Source organism: Oratosquilla oratoria, chromosome 9 (assembly GCF_046742065.1).
Source record: "Oratosquilla oratoria isolate Oo_2021 chromosome 9, ASM4674206v1, whole genome shotgun sequence".
In the NCBI taxonomy this organism is placed as follows: Eukaryota; Metazoa; Arthropoda; class Malacostraca; order Stomatopoda; family Squillidae; genus Oratosquilla; species Oratosquilla oratoria.
The window spans coordinates 39,218,352-39,240,320 of record NC_134785.1 but is presented as its reverse complement, the minus strand read 5'-3'; the positions used below and the strand labels follow the sequence as shown (position 1 = coordinate 39,240,320).

The window sequence follows — 21,969 nt, the reverse complement described above, 5'->3', positions numbered from 1 at the left end:
CTGTATCATATTCCCACTAGCATGTGTTCAGGACACCATCCAGCTCTAAGACAGAACCAACACAGAATACGCCTGGCTACAGAATCAAACAGTCCTGGATGAAACCATCACACAGAAGACACTGAAGATCTCATTTTATACTGCCCCACAATAACAATCCCTAGACAACAATACAAAATTTCTGACTTGGCTAAACTTGGGCCCACTTGGTGGCTGTAGCTGCTTAGCTAGGAGCCATGAGTCTCTTGCAAGAAGACCTAGGGCACAGTATTGAGTGAAACTGAAGTTAACTACTTCAGTACGAGTCAAATTCTTGTGCACAGTATCAGCTGCCATATGTACAATTCATCACACTGCTCGCATTATGAAATATAGTCACTGCTGTATTACTTGTTTTCTTTTACTCTGAGTAATAATAAACACAGAAAACATTATCAAAACAGTTCACAGAATCGAACTACAAAAAATATATAACCAAGATGCCGACGCTGGCATTCTCGTTTACCCACTCGCGCCTCATGATGCCTACATAGGCGCCATCATTGAAGTGGTTAAGGAAAGGATGAATTGGGATTTGGGAGTATGGTGGGTAGGGTGTCAGGAGTGGCAAAGAGGTGAGGGATAGAAGAAGTAGCACTACTGGTAAATGATAGATAGGGGAGTCCATTGTAGAGTGGAGGGGAGTGTTTTCAAGGTAAATGTGGGCAAAGGAGAAATTAGGATGGGGGAAACAGGTTTTTGTTAGTGAGAAATGTTAATAGGAAAGGTAGGCTTTTTGGATTTATTGAAATAGGAGTGTAGAGAGTTTTGGTAGGAATGTAAAGTAGTGGTGTTAGGGATCTCGAGACTAGAGTGGGAGGTAGGACATTAGATGGAGTAATAAGGTGGTACAGGGTATCAGTTAAGAATTATATTGGAGAGGTTTTAGAAATGTGCTTAAGGGAATTGATGATAGTAAACACAATTTTAGTGTGGGACAAGGTGATGAGAGTGCATTAGTAGACTAGGTAGTGGTATACGAAAGTAGGATTGGGAGATTTGTATGCATGTATTTAGGAGAGAGAGCTGGGATTGTTATCATCTAATAGAATGGAAATTTAGAGAGGAGGTAAAAATAAAAGGAGGGAAACAGAGAAGTGCTTAAGGTAAGCAAAGTACATATATATATACAGTATATACCAACAACTTTTTCTCCCCTTACAAGGGAGACAGCCAAAAACAAAGGCATAAAATCCACTCCCACTCATTCCATCCCCACATACTCTACTCCCATTTCCTCCCCTCCGTACCTCTTATCTTGGGAGAAGACAGGGAGAAATCCCTTTGGGCTGCATCAAAATATAATTCTCACATTTCCCTCACCCACTCCCATGCATCACAGCATCATCCATATACAACCATTCTCCACTCACCCCTATATTTTGTCTTCTCCCTTCCTTCCTCAACAGACACCCCCTCTTTCCCAATGCCTCTTTTATCCCATCCATCCATTTCATCTATGGTTGCCCCCTCATGTTCACTCCCTCCACCTCTGCCTTCCACACCTCTTACTAATCTTTCTTCACTTATTCTTTCCATGTGTTCAAACCATCCCAATACTCTTTCATTAACCCTGTCCCTTTCCACCCCTGCTCTCCTTCTTACCTCCTCATAGATAAATAGGTATCAAGAATACCAGAAATTGAAAGAAGTATGGGAGGTGTGAAGGGTAAAAGAGAAACAGAGTAGAGGGAAAATGGGTGTGTTCAGTCAGTCTATTGCTCTAGACTTGTCTTGCAGATTATATTCTGTTGAAATACAAAGCTCAGCAAAGAAGTTTGCAGTTTATCTATTTCATTATTTTCTAGGGTGGGCCTGGGCTTTACATTGTCACAATCTGGTGTGTTGTTTATTATTTGCTGTATCAAACCTGGTCATGATTTGATCATTTCTATCAATCCAGTTGTCAGCGTACCTTATGCCTTTAGTTAGGAGATTTTCTTTCTTACACTGGATATGAAATAAAGGCAAAATGCAAAATATAACTACTTATATATTATAAAATATGTACAGAGTGAACTTACAAGCTATGAGGACTTTGAACAAGAGTGTGAATGTGTTAGCACAGCACACAACCCTCTTTTTATATGTGGGGCACATTTTGCTGTATCTATAGGCTTAGTCTATGCTCATATTTACCTGGCTTCACACAATCCTTCCACTTTATTTTTTGAGTGAAGAAGGCTTACAATTTATCATTTGCCATCTATCTGAATCTTGCTAAGAACTAAGCACAATTTGTGAAAGCACTAATTCCCTATGCCATCATTGTTGTATTGACCCTTAACATTTTGCATACTCCTCAGCAATTTTCCTGTAACTGATCATTTATCATAAGTTACCTATTATTATAGTCCTGTATCTTATTATCCAACGTAAGATAGCTTAGTAGCAGTCGAATTCAATATCACTTTATGTATTGGCACCATAAGATGGCTAGTAAGGGCATACATGGACTAAAATTACCTAGCACAACTTACAGAAGCTACTGTGTTACATTTGCATATCTTTGTGTCATATCATGGCACATCATGAAACATTATGACAACATACTGGAGAAAAGTTTTTGGTGTGCCACATTTGACACTTAAGCCAATGTTTGCCCACCTCTGGTCTAATACAACCTTAAGATATATTGTATGATACAAATGAAAGGTTGTATATATTTGAGTAGTAACCTGCTGCTGGTATTTACATACATATACCAAGTGTAGTAACTGGACTTTAAAACATTTATTAATATAAAATTGTATTTATTCAAAGTATCTTTATGTGCCTTATCTAACATGATTGATTACATTTACAACCAACAAAAGGATCTCAGATCAAAGTCTTATTTTCTTATAAATTCACAAACACATGATGAAAATTATGGTAATGTGACAGAATTTTGGCACATGGAATGAATCATTGGATAAGGTGCATGGGCTGTTATCACGATAGAACTAAATATGGATGTACATATACCAAAGGCTTTTTCCCTCCTACAAGGGAGGTAGCCAAGAAACAAAGGCATAAAATACGCTCCTACCCATTCCATCCCCACCTACTCCACTCCCATACACCCCCCTCCCTCCCTCTTGGCTCCTCCTAGATAACAGGTCATCCCTGCATCTCACCCACTGCCCTGGGTCAGAAACAGTGTCACAAGACACAGCACATCCACAGCAAGGTTGCTTTATTCAATTGGTGAAACCCCCTCTCTGTCCCCTCGTGCAGAAATGGAGATGGAGAGAAATTCCTTCGGGCTGCATCAATTTATTTTTCACACGTACTCCCTCACCCCCCACCCACTCACCCCCATGCATAACAACATCATCCATACACAACCATTCTCCATTCACCCCTATCTTCTGTCTTCTCCTGTCCTTCCTAAACAGACATTCCCCTCTTTCCCAATGCCCTTTTTACCCCATCCATCCATCTCATCCTTGGTCACTCCCTCATATTCACTTCTTTCACCTCTGCCTTCTACACCTTGTTTACGAATCTTTCTTCACCCATTCTTTCCATGTGTCCAAACCATCCCAATACTCTTTCATCGACCCTATCTCCCAACTACCTTTCCATCCCAGTTCTCCTCACCTTCTCTTTTCTCACTCTATCCAGCTTAGTAACCCCTATTATATTTCCAAGGCACCTCATCTCAAACATCTTCAAACTCCTCCTCTCTTCCTCTCTTATGTTCCATGTTTCTGCCCCATACAGTGCTGTCGGTACAATCACTCCTTCATACAATCTCCTCTTAGCATCCATTCCCAAATGTCTATTTCTCATTACATCTTTTCCGTAAGATACATCTGGGTAAATACATATCATCCCCACATACTTTTCAGTCATCAGCCTGTCAACAAGTGGTGCTCCTGGGGACTACATTAAAAATGGGACCATTCATCAGTGAATAACAGGATATCTAGATTGTGTTGAATGGGAAGGGGGAGTGCTCGTGAGTGCCTGAGGTAAGTTAAAAAAAAATAGTATTGAAAGAAGATGGAAGGAAATGAAAGTAGGCCAGATGAGATTCCTGGTGGCAGAGCAACAAAATGAAAAGTAAACATGAGCTTAGAGACTCCAATAGTCCTGAGGAGATTATTAGAAAACTACGATGAAAGGCCATTTTCTGGATTAAGGTAAGAAAGAGGTAACTTGAGAAGAATTATAGACATGGAGAAGGAAATGAGAGGTTTGAAAGATTTAGTCTCAGGGATCCTTGCAACAAGATATATTTTATCAAGAGATTAGTGAATTAAGGAATGCAAGTGCTGAAACAAATCAAAAAGTGAGTGTCCTAAAAAAAATTAGTTGAAGTAAAACATAAAAATGAGAAATTGGAGCGAAGATACTGCAAATAACAAAGGAGGTGAATAAACAAATGAAGACAATGACCATGAAAATTGGAGGAAGTATAGGCGAGGAAAAGATACAGCAACTCAGGAAGGAATAGAAAAAGATCACAAAAAGGATAAAGTATCTTTTAAGGAAATTGTTCAGCAACAAATGCAGGAGAACACTGAGGAAAGAGTCATTCAGGTAATCAAAGAAAAGAAAAACTTGGTGAGAGATACAGTAGACAAAAACAAGTGTATAGTAGTATTTGGTCAAAAAGAAAAAAGAACTCTGGTTTGTAATAGACAAAGAAGAGAAAGAATTAGCAAGAAATGTTTTGAGAGTAGTACAAGATAAAGAGCAAGAATTAGAAAAGGAAATAGAGAAAGTGTATAGATTGCGTAAATATATAGAAGAAGGAAATCAACCCTTAAAGATCAAATTAAGGTCACAAAGGGCACTGGAAGAGATACTAGCAAGAACAGGAAAGTTAGAAAATACTGAGCCCTATAAAGATGTATGGATGAAAAGAGATATGAACCTTGAGGAAATGGAAAACATTAAGAAGCGAAGCTAAAGGGAAAAAAAAAAAAATGGAGACTGACAAAAAGAAGTTCTTTTGGAGAGTGTTAGACATGAAACTGAGGAAATTGTATGTTTAAGAAAACTAAACGAAAGGAACAAAGAACGAGAAGGAGAGTGCAAAAAATTAAAAATGGCTTATACTAATATAAATTAATTAACTTCAGGATTACATGAGTTTAATCATTACTTGTCAGAAGTAAAGCCAGATGTAATGGGAATTGTTGAGGCAAAATTTAGGGGTCCCCTATCACCAGTGTTGGAAATGGATTCTATAATCACTGGCTTAGAAATAGAGAGGAGAAACAGGGTGGAGTCATGCTCTTGGCTAAGAAATATTTAAATGTGATGAAGGCTACAAATGGGACAGTGTGGAAATGGTCATGATAAGAGTTGAAGATAATGACATGAAAAAGAGAGTTTGCAATGATTTATGCGCCCCCAAAATAGAGAAAAATCCTAGAAATTGGCAAATATATATCAATGAAAGGAATGAATGTGTAAAAATACATAGGGAAAACAAAGAAATTATGAAAAAGACATAATAGAAAAATGTAAGGATCAACTAAAACTATTCTGTAGATATTTGAACAGCAAATTGAAAAACAAGCGAGAAATAAAGAAACTACACCAAGGGAGTATGGCATACACAGAACATATAGAAATGGCTGAGGTCATGAGTAAACATTTCAAGTCAATTTTCACAAGAGAAAATGTATGGCACAAGGATGAAAAGTGAGAATTGAGATCCCCCTCTCTACCTAGGGGGGAAATGATAACAACATGAGTAGAAATAATGGCCCAAATACTAAATGTTGATGTCAGGAAATTGCACAGCCTGGATGGAATTGCAAACTGAATACTAAAGGAGTGTAAAGAAGAACTGGTAATCAAAATATATAATAAGATGCTCACTTAAAGAAAAATATCAGAAGACTGGAAAAAGGCCAACATCGTACCAATATATAATGGAGGAAACAAGGAAGACCCAAAAAATTACAGACTGGTTTCTCATATAAGTACTGTAGCCAAAATTTGTGAAAAAGTTATCAAAAATAGTGGACAAAACATCTGGAAGAGAATATACTAAACCCGAAACAGTTTGGATTCAGACAGGGAAGAAGATGTGCCACAAATCTGAGCTGCTTACATTCAAGACTATTAGATATACCATATATTCCTGCGTATAGTGCGCGACTTTTTTCCGTTGGAAGGGCCTAAAAATGGTGGGTGCGCGTTATCCGGTGGTGCGCATTATCTACGGCCTACGATAAAAATTCTGCAGCTGTGTGTGTAATTTTTTTCACAACGTGACAATGCTGGCCGTCACAAAGTCAGGATGGCACACTTCTCCGTGACATTCCGTGAGAACAAGAAGAACAGCCATGGTGACATGAAAGAATACGCCAGCATGGGCTATATAAATATTTGGTATAGGTAGGTATCTATCGAATCTTATTTTTCATGTTTAAATAGGCCTAAACACCATGAAACATGATCAATATTCATGATATTTGCCCATGTTCACAGCATCCTAGTTTGAATTTTTATGATGGCTTTGTTGCTTCACTTTAGGTATGGTACAAATTCCGTTGCGGCCGTTCATAAACTCGTGTCAAACACCTGACTACAACACCCTCTTTCGGGAGTTATATTAACTAAACGTCACCTCGATGAGAGACTGTCCTATTTCACCACTGTCATTGTAGGTTCAAAGCTAAAACGAAACAGTCTGTAGTTTGTTTCAGTATTAAATAAAAAATGGTAAAGACGAATTATTTCCTCAAGATATAACATGAAAATTTTCTGTAAAAATCCCGAAAGTTTTCTGTATATTTTACTTCCAATAAACTTTTTTTAGATCATATTTCCTACAAATTATTTAAACTACAAAGTAATAAGGGACCAACGCACAACATGAGTCATATACCGGTACATGTAGTTCCGACTTTTTCTTAGTTGTGTGCTGATTGATGCCAAAACTGACAATTTAATGACAAATCAACAGATTTCCCAGAGGTGGCTCTAGCCAATGAAAAATACTTCTCCATGTAACCTCGTTCACATGATACTAAGTAATTAATCGCTGTTATTTCATTGGTTTATTTTTACTAACATTAATTATCGTAGTCTATGCAAAATTTTGGGATCTGTAAAACAGCACTGGTACCAACATCATGAACGTTGGCCGTTTTAGCTCACCCAGAATATGCGAGATCAAGGCCAAGATTGACAGTTCTATTGCCAATCTAGCCTACACTAAACACCCTCTTGCGAGAGTTTGTTAAACTAAACGTCACTTCAGTAAAGACACTTATGAACCGAAACATAGTTGCTGCATGGCGATAAAAACTTGTACACAGTGATAAAAACTTGAACACGGTGATAAAAACTTGTAAGATGAATTATTCCCTCAGGATAGTAAATTACAAAGTTTCTGTAAAAATCCGAAATTCTCATGTACATTTTGTATTCAATAAACTTTTCATGGCTCAAATTTCCCACAAAACAATGGACCAACGCAAGCAGGAGTCGCATACATGCAGTTCACGAGCTTTAGCCACCAGTGACTTTTCCTGACATGCGCGTTATACATCGGTGCGCGCTATCTGTGTACTGAGATAACGAAGTGCATGGGTGCGCATTATAACCCGATGCGCATTTTAAGCCGGAAAATACGGTAATACAGGAAAGGGAAGGATGGGCAGATTGTGCTTTCCTAGACCTACAAAAAGCTTTTGATAAAATGCCACATAGAGAACTATTAAGAAAACTGAAATCCATAGGAGGGATACAAGGTAAACTAGTAGAATGGATGGAGGCTTTCTTTTGTGGAAGAAAAATGAGAGTAGTACTCAGAGATAAGAGTTCTACTTGGGAAGAGGTGATTAGTGAAGTTCCACAGGGATCAGTACTAGCTCCAATAATGTTTGCTATTTATGTGAATGACATGGACGAGGGTGTGGACAGTTACATGAGCTTCTTTGCTGATGATGCAAAGTTGTTGAGAAAAGTGTACACTGAAATAGACTGTGGGTCACTGCAGAGAGATGTAAATAGGGTTTGGAAATGGAGTCAGAAGTGGGAAGTGGATTTTCACATTAAGAAATGTAGTATAGTGGAATTTGGAAAAAGTAAAAACAGGATACCAGGACAATATAAAATCAGTGAAAAGGAAGTAAAGAGAGATTTGAAAAAGACCTGGGAGTAATCATCACAAGGGACATGTCCCCTGATAAACGGATAAACAAAATTGTTGGAGAAACCTACAACTTGCCAAGACCAATAAAGGTACTTGAATGAAGGAATAGTAAAGAAAATACTAGTCACACTGATAAGACCAGGACTGGAGTATCCAGCAACACTATGGTCACCCAGTACCAAAAATAATATAAGGAAAATTGAAAGAATCCAAAAAGCAACTACGAAGATGGCCCTCTCACTTTCAGAACTATCATACAAAGAATGTCAAAACTAAAGGTACCGACTCTGGAACAAAGAAGAAAAAGAGGAGACTTGTTGGCCATCTATAGAATCATAAGAAGTATGGAAGTCCTTGAGAGAGAAGACCTGAATTGGGATATGAGAAATACAAGGGGACATGGAAGGAAGTTCAAAAAGGACAGTTATAGAAGAGACGTGAAAAAGAACATCTTTCCCCACAGAGTGGTGGATTTATGGAAGAAACTGGACGAAATGATAGGGTGTGCAAAATTAAAGAGACGGGCACCACGAACATAGCTCCCCTTCCTGGAAGGTACAACTAGGTGAATATATATACATATAGAACCTGTATGGTTGGGCACCTCTAGGCCTCAACCTTTTTTCTTACACCTAATTTTTTTTCCAGCATGCAATGAGCAATGTTGGCCACACTGTGCTAATTCCTATCTCTGGATCCTATTTTTTCATGTGATGAGGAGTGGGTCTGGACACCTTGGTTTGGCAATTTTTCTTTTCAGAGGGTCGGCTGACAACTGTTGGCATTAATCACCAAGGGCTTTTACCACTTTACAAGGGAGGTAGCCAAAGTCACAGGTATAAATCCACTCCCACCTATGTCTTTTCCTCTTTTTTCCAATTACATCCCTTAATACACTTATCCAAGGTTATCTACATTAATTCACTATCTCAGTATATACATAGAGAAAGAAAAAAAAAAAAAAAGGGAGGAGGATTAAGATGTAGTGACCTGTCAGTTTTGATTGTCAAGGCTTAATGGCGCCTTAATCCGAAGGCGATACCCCTGTGCTCCTTCAGTTGACCTTCATTTAGTCTGACTGCAGCTTCCCATTTCTATACCTCTTTACATATTCCAACCTAACTTGACCTTACCTATTCAAGGAACACCTGGGGTGGTATGTAAATCCTCAGTTATGGAAAACTACATCATCTCTTCCTTTCATTTCTATGCAGAATTTTTGTAGATAATTTAAGGTGTAGAATTGTTCTCCTTCGGTTCGGACAATTATGCCACCCATGTTGGGCATTACATTTGGCACAAAAAGGCAAAGGATGCAGTAGTGGTGGAAAGGTGTTCTTGTTCTTGTTGATAACATTGTATTGCCCTCCAAGTTTTGTAGGCATCTACAAGGGAAAGTTATAGTTAGTTGGAGTTACAGTCTAATTGATCTACAGATATCCTATCTAAACATCATTATGAACCATACAGACGTGTGTTTGTATATATATATATATATATATATATATATATATGTATATGGATACATATATATAATGTATATATATATCATATGTATACACATATATATATATATATTAATACACACACACACACGTATATATATATATATATATATATATATATATATATATATATATACGTATATGAAAAAGTAATTATGGCATTACACAAGGGCTCTTTGCCCTTACCAGTGAGGTAGCCAAATTCAAAAGGCATGATTCCACTCCCACACATTTCATCCCCACCTATTCCACTCCTATCCATCACCCCTCCCTCCCTCTCATCTTGTATCCTTATGTATGATGGGTCATCCCTGTATCTTGCCCACTACTCTGGGTCAAAAGCAATGCTGCAAGACACAGCACATCCATAGGAAGGTAGCTTCATTAAATTGGCTACCCCCTCTCCATTTCCTTGTAGAAGTATTGAAGATGTGAAAAAATCCCTTTGGGCTGTGTCAAAATATCATTCACACATAACCACTCCCTACCCCCCCCCCATCCTCTACCCACTCCCTTCCATTTATCATGCTATTATCCATACACAGCCATTTTCCACACAACCGTATCCTCTCCCTTCTCTGCTGGTTTTTATTCTTATACAGTAGTACCTCTTCTTACGAAAGGCTCTACATACGAAATTTTCAGGTTACGAAACACTTCTTCGGAAAAATATTGCCTCTTGTTACGAAAGAAATTTCAGGATATGAAAGGCGAAAATTTCCAAATACGCGATACTACTCAGCTCCCAGAGTCCACCGAACATAAACATACTTGTAGCATCCTGTATCTTGGTTTGAAAGTGGCGCGTCCGAGCTGCTCTGCCATTGGCTATTGCCCAGCATCTTCCTGGCATCCCATTGGCTAGGAGGGACCTCTGTGTGTATGTGCGTATACCCAGAATCCTCTTCGTTTTCCCGTCGGCCCACGAGGACCACCGAAGCCTCAGTCTCACACTAGCGAAATTCAGTGAAGCACGAAGTGTTCGGACAGTTTTTCGTCAGCTTTTGTTAGTGTTTATTGCAACTTTCATGTGTGTATTAACTTTTATTCACTATGGGCCCCAAGAAAGTGATGGAGAAAAGTGGTGAGAAGAAGAAGAGAGTTGTTTTGTCCATACAAACAAAGCAAGAGATAATAGAAAAGTACGAAAAAGGAATGCGTTTGGTTGATCTTGCCAAAGAATATGGCCGTAATCCATCTACGATTGGCACGATATTAAAACAAAAGGAAGCCCTAAAAGCTACGATTCCTTCCAAAGGCCTCTCTGTCATTTTGAAGAGGAGGTCGGCAGTGAAGAATGAGATGGAGAGGTTGTTACTCGTGTGGATAAAGGAGAAGGAGATAGCTGGAGACACAGTGACCGAGACCATAATTTGCGAAAAGGCGACAGCCATCTTTAATGACCTCGTAAAGATGGATGCAGGCGAGGGAACTTCGGCGCAAGAACCACACCAGGAGTTTAAGGCATCGCGTGGGTGGTTCGAGAAGTTCAAAAGGAGGACTGGAATTCACTCTGTTGTTCGGCATGGAGAGGCATCTAGCGCTGACCAGAAAGCGGCCGACGAATTTGTGCAAAAATTTGAACAATTGGTGATCGATGAAGGCTACGTTGCACAGCAAGTTTTTAATTGTGATGAGACTGGCCTTTTTTGGAAAAAGATGCCTCGTCATACCTTCATCACAGTAGGAGAGAAAAAAATGCCAGGCCACAAGCCCATGAAGGACCGCCTTACACTTGCCCTTTGTGCCAATGCCAGTGGGGATTGTAAAATCAAGCCCCTGCTGGTGTACCACTCCGAAAATCCCAGAGCATTTAAGGCCCACAAAATATTAAAAGAAAAACTTCAGGTGCTATGGAGGGCCAATGCCAAGGCCTGGGTTACCAGACAATTTTTTGTTGACTGGGTCAATTTGGTTTTTGGCCCTGCTGTTAAGAGGTACCTAGAGGAGAACAATCTCCCCATCAAGTGCCTCCTCATTCTCGATAATGCACCTGCCCACCCGCCCGGCCTCGAAGATGATATCCTGGAGGAGTTCTCATTTATTAAGGTGCTGTACCTCCCACCTAACACCACCTCTATCCTCCAGCCCATGGACCAACAAGTCATTTTGAACTTCAAGAAACTCTACACGAAACACTTGTTCAAGAGGTGTTTCGACATCACTGAAAACACCCAGCTTACCCTTCGTGAGTTTTGGAAGCAGCACTTCGATATTGTTGTTTGCCTCAAGATAATCGTCATGGCTTGGCAGGAGGTGACCAGGCGTACCCTTAATGCGGCTTGGAGAAAGCTGTGGCCCGATGCTGTTGCCCCACGAGATTTTGAGGGGTTCGAGGTGGAGTTGGAGGGTAAAGTTGAGCCTGAAGTTGACGAAATTGTTTCGCTGGGAAAGTGCATGGGGCTTGAGGTGAATGACGAGGACATCGACGAGTTGATTCAGGAGCACCACGAGGAGCTTTCGATGGAGGAGCTGAGGGAGTTGGAGGCGATGCAACACGGCAGTGCAGGAGGAGTTCTGTAAAGACGAAGAGGAGGCAGCCATTATTCCGACAGCCCGAATAAAAGACATTTTAGGACAATTCTATGAAATTTTGGAGTTTGTTGAAAAGAATCACCCAGAAAAAGTGTTCACTAGTCGGGCTATCGCTCACTATGAAGATGTTTGCCTTGCACATTTTCGAAAGATTGTTAAAAGCCGACAAAAGCAAACTACCTTGAATCGGTTCTTTACAAAACGTCAGGCAAAAACCACTGCTGAGAGTGAACCTGAACCGAAGAAGGCGAAAGATGACAATGATAGCAGTTAAAACAAGAGAAAAATTAAATGCAAAAAAGAAGAAAAAAAAAATTCTTTACATTATGTACAACTCATTTTTATGTTTATTGTGCAGTAATTTAATTCTAACATGTATTTGTTACAGGTTTTGATGCATTTTTGTAATTTATAAAAAACTTATGTCCGATTTTTAAGCGGCTTGAAACCGATTAGGGCATTTATAGGGTAAAAAGCGTTTCTACTTACGAAATTTTCACGTTACGAAACGTTTTCCTGAACGAATTAATTTCGTAAGTAGAGGTACCACTGTACTTATGTGTGAACAGTGTAGACTGATGAGCACTGCATGAATGTGGCTGGATGTAGATAACACTTCTGAGATGGGTGGATTTGATGTTGAATTTCTCTATGAGAAACAAGAAATTTTCCTCAGCCAATAAAAAAAAACTGTATTTAATGGGCGTTTAGTCTTTTGTTTAGCTGATTTGGACATGCGGGAGGATTTAGTGCATTTGTTACATTAGGAATGTATGTCTACAGCTGTCAGTAAAGTAGAAGGTGTAGAGTCCTGGGGAGGATTTGGAGTGGTTGAACACTGGTAACTCTGTTGTATGAAGATGGTGGAACAACATGTACTAGCAGCTGATGCATCCCCATGTGATGAAGTCGAGTCAATTTGTAGGAAGTACAAGCAACTGACAAGGGATCATGGTCTGCCTGTGCCTGCTCAACCACTTGAATGTGATTTATTATGAGTTGCTGAAGGCACTGCAGGGAGGAAATGGTTTGTATAAATAATACCATTTTGAGTAGGGGAAATGACTTGTGTTGCTTCATCAGTTTTAAACCTATAAGGATATCAACAGGAAAGTAAACGTCAGCTATGTAGGTGGTAACTGGAATGGATGGGCACTGATCTTTCATGCTAATGTCTAGGGAGAATTTACCAAAGATTGGGAATAGTACACCATCTACATTACAAAGGTTGACATCAGGGGTGGGGGGGATCCAAAATGATGACACATTTTCTTGCAATGCAGAATTTATGGAAACTCTGAATGGACATTATGTTGACTGGAGAACCTGTGTCTAGAAAGATTGTCAATTTGGTGTTGCTAGAAGTTGCATTGAATGTTAAAGAAGGGGAAGACATGTCTGGGATATCCAGGGTATGTACAGGTAGGGTTGATGAGGGAACTTCTGGGTATGGAGTGACTGGCCTTGATGTGCACTAAATCTTGGTATTCGGTAGTCATAAAGGAGGTGTGTTATGTGAATGTCTTGTGGGAGAGTGATCTGGGGAGTTTGGTCTGTGTTGCCTCCATGCTAACAGTACAATGATTACTCATGTAGAAACATGTTCCGTGATAATTGCTGTGGCAGTTTGGTTGTGAAGGTTGTCTGTGGAAATATGTTTGCAAGGTGACCTGGTTTGTAACAGTATGTACAAACCAGTTGTGTTCTTGAGGAGAGCATTGACATAAGCGATGTTGAGTGCAAGATGTATGTCTTGACCTGGTATTATGTGGTGTGGACCGTGTGACTTGGGCTGTTGTGTGGATGGGTGCAATGGGTACTGACTGGCTCTGTATCTGGGTGATTGCTTTGTCATTGTCAGAGAATTTCCTCAAGAATTCGCCTATTGTGATACCTGGTGTGAATGATATAGTACCAGCTTTGTGGAGTGTGTCTGGGTGTAATTGGGATAGTAGGCGAAAATACAACATAAGTGAGACTTCGTGTTCCAATGAAACTTTGTCATCTGAGACCCAATCTGAATTTTTGAAGCTATCTCTCAGTTCACTTTTAAAGGTTGAAGCAATTTTTAGTTTTCTTTTTGGTGTGGTGTGGACTATGATTGTATTTACCTAGTCATACCTAGTAGTATTATACGGGAAGAGAGCTATGCTCATGGTGACCCGTCTTTGTGTCTCTCAGCATCAATTTTTTTTTTTTTTTTTTTTTTTTTAAATCTTGAATAGTGTTTGCACACACTGTTTCGCTGTCTAATTTGTTCCAAGTATCTATCACCCTGTGTGGGAAGCTGTTCCTTTTCAGATCTCTTCTGTAACTATCCTTTTTTAGTTTCTTTTCGTGCCCTCTTGTTTTACCATTATCCTATATTAACAAGTCATTCTTATCTAAGACTTCCATTCCTTCCATTATTCTATAGATAGTCAGTAAGTCTCCTCTTTCCCTTCTTTGTTCCAAAGTTGGTAATTCTAGTTTGGACAGTCTCTGCTCATATGTCAGTTCGGAAAGAGTTGGTGCTAGTTTTGTTGTTGCTCTTTGTATTCTTTCTAGTTTTCTTATATTCTTTTTGGTACTGGGTGTCCATAGTGTTGCTGCGTACTCAAGTTTTGGTCTTATTAGTGTAGTTAGAATTTTTTTATCATTTCCTCTTCCAAATAAGCAAATGCCACTTTAATTGACCTCAATAAATTGTAGGTTTCTCTGAATATTTTATTAATACAGTATGCTTATCCGGTGTCATCTCCTTGCTGATCATCTCTCCAAGATCTTTCTCCGAGTTTACTTTTCTCAGCTCTTCACCAATTTTGTAATCTTTCAATATTATGTTTTTACTCTTTCCAAATTCCATTATACTACATTTCTTGTTATTGAATTTTACTTCCCATTTTTGAGTCCAATTCCAGATCTTGTCCAAATCTTGTTGTAATGAGTTGCAGTCTTCCTCCGTTTTTACCTTCTTTAGTATCTTTGTATCATCTGCAAAGAAATTCATATAACATTCTACACCTTCATCCATGTCATTAATGTATATGGCAAACATGATCGGGGCCAGTACTGATCCCTGCGGGACACCGCTTATCACTTCTTCCCAGTTTGAGAATTTATCTCCAATTACTATAATTTTCCTCTGATGCCACCTATTGACTCAATCTTCTTTATCAGTTTTTTATGTGGTACCTTATCAAATGCCTTTTGTAGGTCCAGAAAGGCAGTCTGCCCACCCATCTCTCTCTTGTATTATGTCTATTAGTCTTGAGTAGAAGCAAATCAAGTTTGTTGTACATGATCTTCCTTGTCTGAATCCAAATTTATTTGTTTCAGTACAGTTTTTTCTTCCATATGCTTAACCTATCTATTTTTGACAACTTTTTCACAGGTTTTTGCTACTGTGCTTGTTAGTGAGACTGGTCTGTAGTTAGATGGGTCTTCTTTGTTTCCTCCCTTATATATTGGTACAATGTTTGCCTTATTCCAGTCCTGTGGTACTTTTCTTTCTTTAAGTGAGAATTTAATTATATTGTATATTTTGTCTATTAATTCTTCCATGCATTCTTACAGTATCCAATTTGCAATTCCGTCCGGACCATGTGATTTTCTAACATCAAAGGTTTTAATTTGGTCACTGATTTCTTTTTGTGTTATGATTATTTCTTTCATTGAGTGGGATAACTCTCACTATTTCCTCGCAGTTAGGTGAGTTTTCTATTGTGAATACTGATTTGAAATGGTTGTTCATAATTTCAGCCATTTCCAGTTCTTCTGTATATTCAATATTACCTCGGCACAGTTTTTTTAATTCTTGTTTGTTCTTCAGTTTTCCATTTACATACCTGTAAAATAGTTTGGGTTCTTCCTTGCATTTATCTATTATCTTTTTTTCAAAGTTTCTCTTTTCATCTCTGCATATTTCTACATACTCATTTCTTAGTTTGATGTACATTTGCCATTTGCTTGTTTTCTTGTCTCTTTTCCATTTCTTTCAAGCTTTGTCTCTATTATCCTTAGCTGCACTACATAGCCAATGAGTATTGGGGGGGGGGGAGTGATCCAAGGGGTTCAAATGATGCAAAGGACTTCTAGTGCTCTACGAAATCATGATAAGACTTATTTTCCTAAAAAAAATCAGACTGAATGACATCAGTAGCTAATGTGTATTCTTGTTTATTCTGGATGTTTAGAATGGGTATTTTACCCTTGTCATCTGTGACTTTTCTATGTGTTATTTCTGATTCAACCTTGGAGAGGAAATTGTGTACAGGAATGTGCTTCCCGTTAAATCTAGGTGATGTTTCATCCTTGACAGTGGTGATAAGATTCTGTGTTGTTGGTGTCTAGTGTGGCAGGTGAATTACCCAAAGAGCTGTTCGCAGAAGGGGGGGGGCAATATCTGGTGGTTTGCAATTCAAAGCAGAGCAGCTGCCTGTACAAGGTCCATATGTCATGTCTGAAAGAGATTTGGATAGCTTTATAAAACACACACACAATGCCAAAGGAATATGGAATAAACAGAAGATCCAGAAATGGCTGAAGTCATGAGCAAACACTTCAAGTCTGTTTTCACCAGAGAAAATATACAACAATGGGATGAAGAGCGAGAAGTGAACCCCCGCATGAGGAAATAATACATATACCAAAGTCTTTTTCCCCCTACAAGGGAGGCAGAGAGTGAGGGTGGAAAGTGAGCTGACATACTTGTGTATGGTTGAACAATGAATACAAGGATGGTTTGGACATGTAGAGAGAATAAGTGAATAAGACCAAGCAAAAAAAAAAGTGTGCATGGTGGATGGATGAATTGAAAGGAGCATAAGGTACTAGACAGTGGTGGGTTTAAAAAAGATTTAACAACAGGTTCTCTTACAAGGCCAGTAGGATGTAGATATTACTTAGGCTGTATTATAGCCTTTATAATCCAATTTTTTAAAAACTGGTTTGCAGAGCTCAAGAAATTCTAAGAACGGGTTCATACAAACCAGTAAGAACCCGTTGAATCCCACCACTGGTGTTAGAGGAATATCTATGGAGTAGGGAATAGAAAGGTCAAAATATAGGTGTGAGTGGAGAGTTGTTGTGAATGGACAATCGACAATGTCTGAAGGGATTTCTTCTTGCCTGGTCTGTATTTTCTTGAGTGGATAAAGGAGGAGGATTGCCATTTAATGAAGCAGTGGGGGTAAGCCTGAATTGGCTGTTGGAACCTCTTGTAGAGGTGCTATGTCTTACTGCATTGCTGCCAACCTAGGCATTGGGCAGGGACTAGGATGGTCCTTCATCCAGAGGTAAGATCAAAGGAAAAAGAAATGGGTGAAGGTTGGGTGCATGCCTTGCCGGTCCACTTCCCTGGTAAGGGGAAGGTTTTTTTTGATACATGTACTAATGTAATAATACTAAAAAATGTTTAATGTAAAATTAAATTCTATCCTCAGATCTATGGCTCAGTGCACAAGAAAATAGTATATGTCGTTAACACTGTGCCTCTAGTTCATCAGCAGCATGAAGCAATATGCAAAAACACTGATTTTAAAACTGGAAAATATGAAGGCTTCATATGTGATGCTTTATCAGATGAAGAATGGGTAAGTGATTTGATGTGGATTTTGTCGCATATTCATTGTGTATTTCATAAATAACCTATGGCTTTTTCCCCTCTCCAAGTAACCCCCTAGGAGTCTTGGGTTAGGGTTATTAGATCAGATACTGACAGCAACTCAAGGATAATAAGTATGAAGGCCACAGCATTTGTACATGTTCATGATTTGAATAATCATCTATCTATATACCAAGATCTATTTTTCCCCTTACAAAGGAGGTAGCCAAGTCAAAGACATGTACCTACTCCCACCCATTCCATTCCCCTACACCACCCCTACCTCCCTCTCATCTTAGCTCCTCATGGATGATGGGTTATCCCTGTAACCCACCCACACAGAATTGGTGGCAGCCTATTAAACTGGACTAGTAATTGGTTAAATGATCATAAACAGAGAGTTGTTCTAAATGGCAAAACTTTTATATGGAAAAATGTTATGTGGAGTTCCTCAGGGTTCCATTCCTGGGCCACTTCTATTCATAGTATGTATAAATGAGATAGACCATAGACTGAAATTTGTTTTCTCCAGATTTGCTGATAATACAGAATTGTGCAGAATGGCAAGTGATCACTTAAACCAATTAGAAATTCAAGAAGATTTAGATAAACTACAGTATTGGCCTGAAAAGGGCTAATGAAATTTAACCCAAGTAAATATAATACCCCGTCTGGGGTATTGGCTGCATATTATTGTGGCTAAGTAGCATGCAGTTGATACTTTAGGGTCTATATGTGGTGCCCCTATGGACCAGAGCCACACATCATTTTGTCTATGATAGAGGAAAACTCTGTTCATAGAGAAATGATGACACTTTTATACTACGACTGTCCCTCCGTTATGCTGTCCCCCAACCTCTTGTTGTGGTCCTGTACCATTTCTCTGAGTATTCATTTTCTGTTTTTGCCGACCCTGTGTTGGGGGAAGAGAATGCTACCACCAAGTCTTTCCACTTGAGTTGTAAAAGGTGACAAAAAATGGGACAGGGATGGGATTAGGAGTCCTACTACCTGTAGCCCCAAAAGGGGACATTCGTAAAAAGAAAAGAAAAGGCATAAGAGGGTCTGGGAGTTTTCCAACCAGTACCCTAAGGTTTGGGTCTTTTAATGTGCGTGGATGTGGTACAGATGAGAGTAGAAGGGAAGAGATAGGCACTATATTTGTGAGAAGAAAGATGGATGTGCTGGCTTTGAATGAAACTAAAAGGAAAGGGCAACTGTGAGTTTGGGAGTGTAGCTGGGAGGTACTCAGGAGTGAAGAGAGGACGAGGGAGAGAAGGGGTGACTATACTAGTAAGTGAAGAGATAAGTAAGCGGGTAGTGGAGTGGAAGGTGTCATCAAGGTTGATGTGGATGAAGGTGAAGCTGGGAAGGGAGATGTGGGTTTTTGTAAGTGCGTATGGACCTGGTAGTGAGAAGAGCGTAGAGGAAAGGGAGGCTTTTTGGGTAGATATAAATGAGTGCATAGAGGGATTAGGGAGAAATGTCAAATGTAGTTGTGTTGGGAGACCTTAATGCTAGGGTAGGAAATGAACCAATAGACGGAGTGATTGGAAAGTCTGGAGTTCCAGGTAAAAATCGTAGTGGAGAAATGATGGTGGAGATGTGTCTTGAAAGAGAGTTGATGATAGCAAATACAGTGTTTAAGAAGAAAGTCAAGCATAAGTACACATGAGAGAGGGTGGTGGATGGAAGGGTGGCGGATAGAGCGTTAATGTACTATATAGTGGTGACCAGGAGTATGGTAGGAAGAGTTAAGGATGTACATGTTCTAAGGGGAAAGAGTGGGGGAATATCAGATCATTTTCTGGTGGAAGGTAAAATGAGAGTGGAGAATAGGTGGAGGAAGAGGAAAAGGGCAGAAGGTAGGGAGGTACTTAGAGTGAAATGCTTAGATGAGGAAAAAAAGGAGAGTGAGTTTAAGAAGAAACTGAAAGAGGAGTGGGAGGGAGTAAAGGATAGAGTAGAACTAGGAGTGGAGGAGGAATGGGGATGGTTCAAGGAGGGAGTCATAAGGTGTGCAAAGATGGTGTGTGGAACAAGGAGGGCGGGAGGAAATAGAAGGAAGGATAGTGAGTGGTGGGATGAGGAAGCAAAGAAATGTGTAGAAGAGAAGAAGCAGGCATTCATAGATTGGCTGCAAATTAGGACGAGAGAATTGTATGAGAGGTACAAAGTAAAGAGAAGGGAAGCTAAGTATAAGATAAAGGAAGCAAAGAGGAGAGCAGATGTGAAATGGGGTAAGAGTATGACAGAAAATTTTGAAAGCAATAAAAAGATGTTTTGGAAGGAAATTAAAAGAGAAAAAGGAGGCAAATCAAGTAGAGAAGAAAAGGTAAAAGGTGCAGATGGAGAGACGATAATGGAAGATAAGGCAGTGAGAGGAAGGTGGGCAAAGTATTTTAGGGAGTTGCTAAATGTGAAGGAGGATAGGGAGGAAAAGGTAGTTGCAGTGGGAAGTGCTAATAAAATGAGAGTGATGAGTGAGGAAAATGGAGGAGAAATAGGGAAGGACGAAGTGAAAGCAGCTGTTAAGATGATGAGAGCAGGTAAGGCACCTGGTCTGGATGGATGCCATGCAGAATGTCTGAAGAAAGGAGGTACAGTGATAGTGGACTGGCTGGTGAGGTTGTTTAATGTTTGTTTGAAAGAGGGTAGAGTGCCGGCGGACTGGAGGAATGCCTGTATAGTTCTGCTGTACAAGGGAAAAGGGGACAAGTGTGAGTGTAGTAGTTTCAGAGGGATCAGCTTGTTGAGTGTAGTTGGGAAGGCTTATGGGTGGGTCTTGATTGAGAGGATTAGGAGAGGAACAAAGGGAGTAATTGGTGAGGAACAGTGTGGATTTAGGACAGGTAAGGGTTGTGTAGATCAGATCTTTGTGGTAAGACAGATATGTGAGAAAGCTATAGGAAAAGGTAAGGAAAAAGATATCAGAAACAAATGGATCAAACACTTGGAAGAGAATTAAACCTTAAACAAGTTGGCTTTCGAAGTGGAAGATCATGTACCACAAACTTAATATGCTTTTACTTGAGATTAATTGAGATAATACAAGAGAGAGATGTCTAGGTAGATTGCGCCTTCTTGGACTTGCAGAAGGCTTTTGACAAAGTACCACATATAAAGTTAATAAGAAAAATTGAAATAATAGGAGGAATACAAGGTAAGCTACTGGAATGGATGAAGGCTTTCTTAAGTGGGAGAAAAATGAGTGGTACTTAGAGACAAAAATTCGAACTGGAAGATGTGATAAGTCGCATCCTGCATGGCTCTGTATTGGCTCCTTTAATCTGTGCAGTATATATAAATGATATGGATGAGGGAGTGAAGTGTTACATGAACTTCTTTGCTGATGATGCCAAATTGCTCAAGAGAGTAAGCACAGAAGAAGACTGCAGATCGCTACAAGAAGACCTAGACAAAATATGGAAATGGAGTCAGAAGTGTGAAATAAACTTTACATTAACCCCTTCCATATGGTGCCGCACACGTAGGCGTCATGAGGAGCAAGTGGATATGCGAGGCTGCCATATCGGCGTCTTTATTATATTTATTGTAGTCGCCCCTGCGTTTTGACATTCTCCCAAATGCGCCCTGAATCCATTCTCTGTGGTTTTCAAAATTCGCTGGTGAAAGAGAGAACGATTAATATAAGCGGTGACTATATTTTAGGATGCGAGTATTATTACGACACGTTGTACGGCTGGCATTGGCTGCTGCCCGCGAGATTTAAGTCCCGTACTGAAGTGGTTAAGAAATGTAGTATAATGGAATTTGGAAAAAGCAAAAATAGAATATCAGGTCAATATAAAATTGGTGCCAAGGAAGTCAAAAAAAGTATTCAGAAAGGGGCCTGGGAGTGATTATCTCAAGTGAATTGACACCAGATAAACATGTCAATCAATTATTTGGAGAGACTTTCAATTTATTAAGATCAATGAAAGTGGCCTTCAACTACATGGATGAAGAAATGGTAAAGAAAATAGTGGTTGCACCTAGCACAAGAAAAAAAAAAATAGAAATACACCCACTCCTCGTTTAACGACCTACTCGGTTAACGACAACTCGGAGTAACGACGGGCTTTATGACGTCATTTAACATAAATCTCCCGAAGTTACGACGTCGTGTACGATAATTAAGTTGGCTGAGGCAAATTTGTATGATGTTATAATTGAACTTGTACGGTGGATATTAG

At 39.4% G+C, this 21,969-nt stretch overlaps 1 protein-coding gene across 13 annotated transcripts in view; it reads left to right on the top strand.

The window, feature by feature from the left end:
* The window catches only part of LOC143028316 (endoribonuclease Dicer-like), a 111,863-nt gene that overhangs the window by 66,773 nt on the left and 23,121 nt on the right, over window positions 1-21,969 (top strand). For all 13 annotated transcript variants that reach the window (XM_076190227.1, XM_076190226.1, XM_076190231.1 and 10 more), the window contains one exon: window positions 17,613-17,762. In XM_076190227.1, the coding sequence (XP_076046342.1) occupies window positions 17,613-17,762 (150 nt within the window). The remainder of the gene's footprint in view (window positions 1-17,612; window positions 17,763-21,969) is intronic.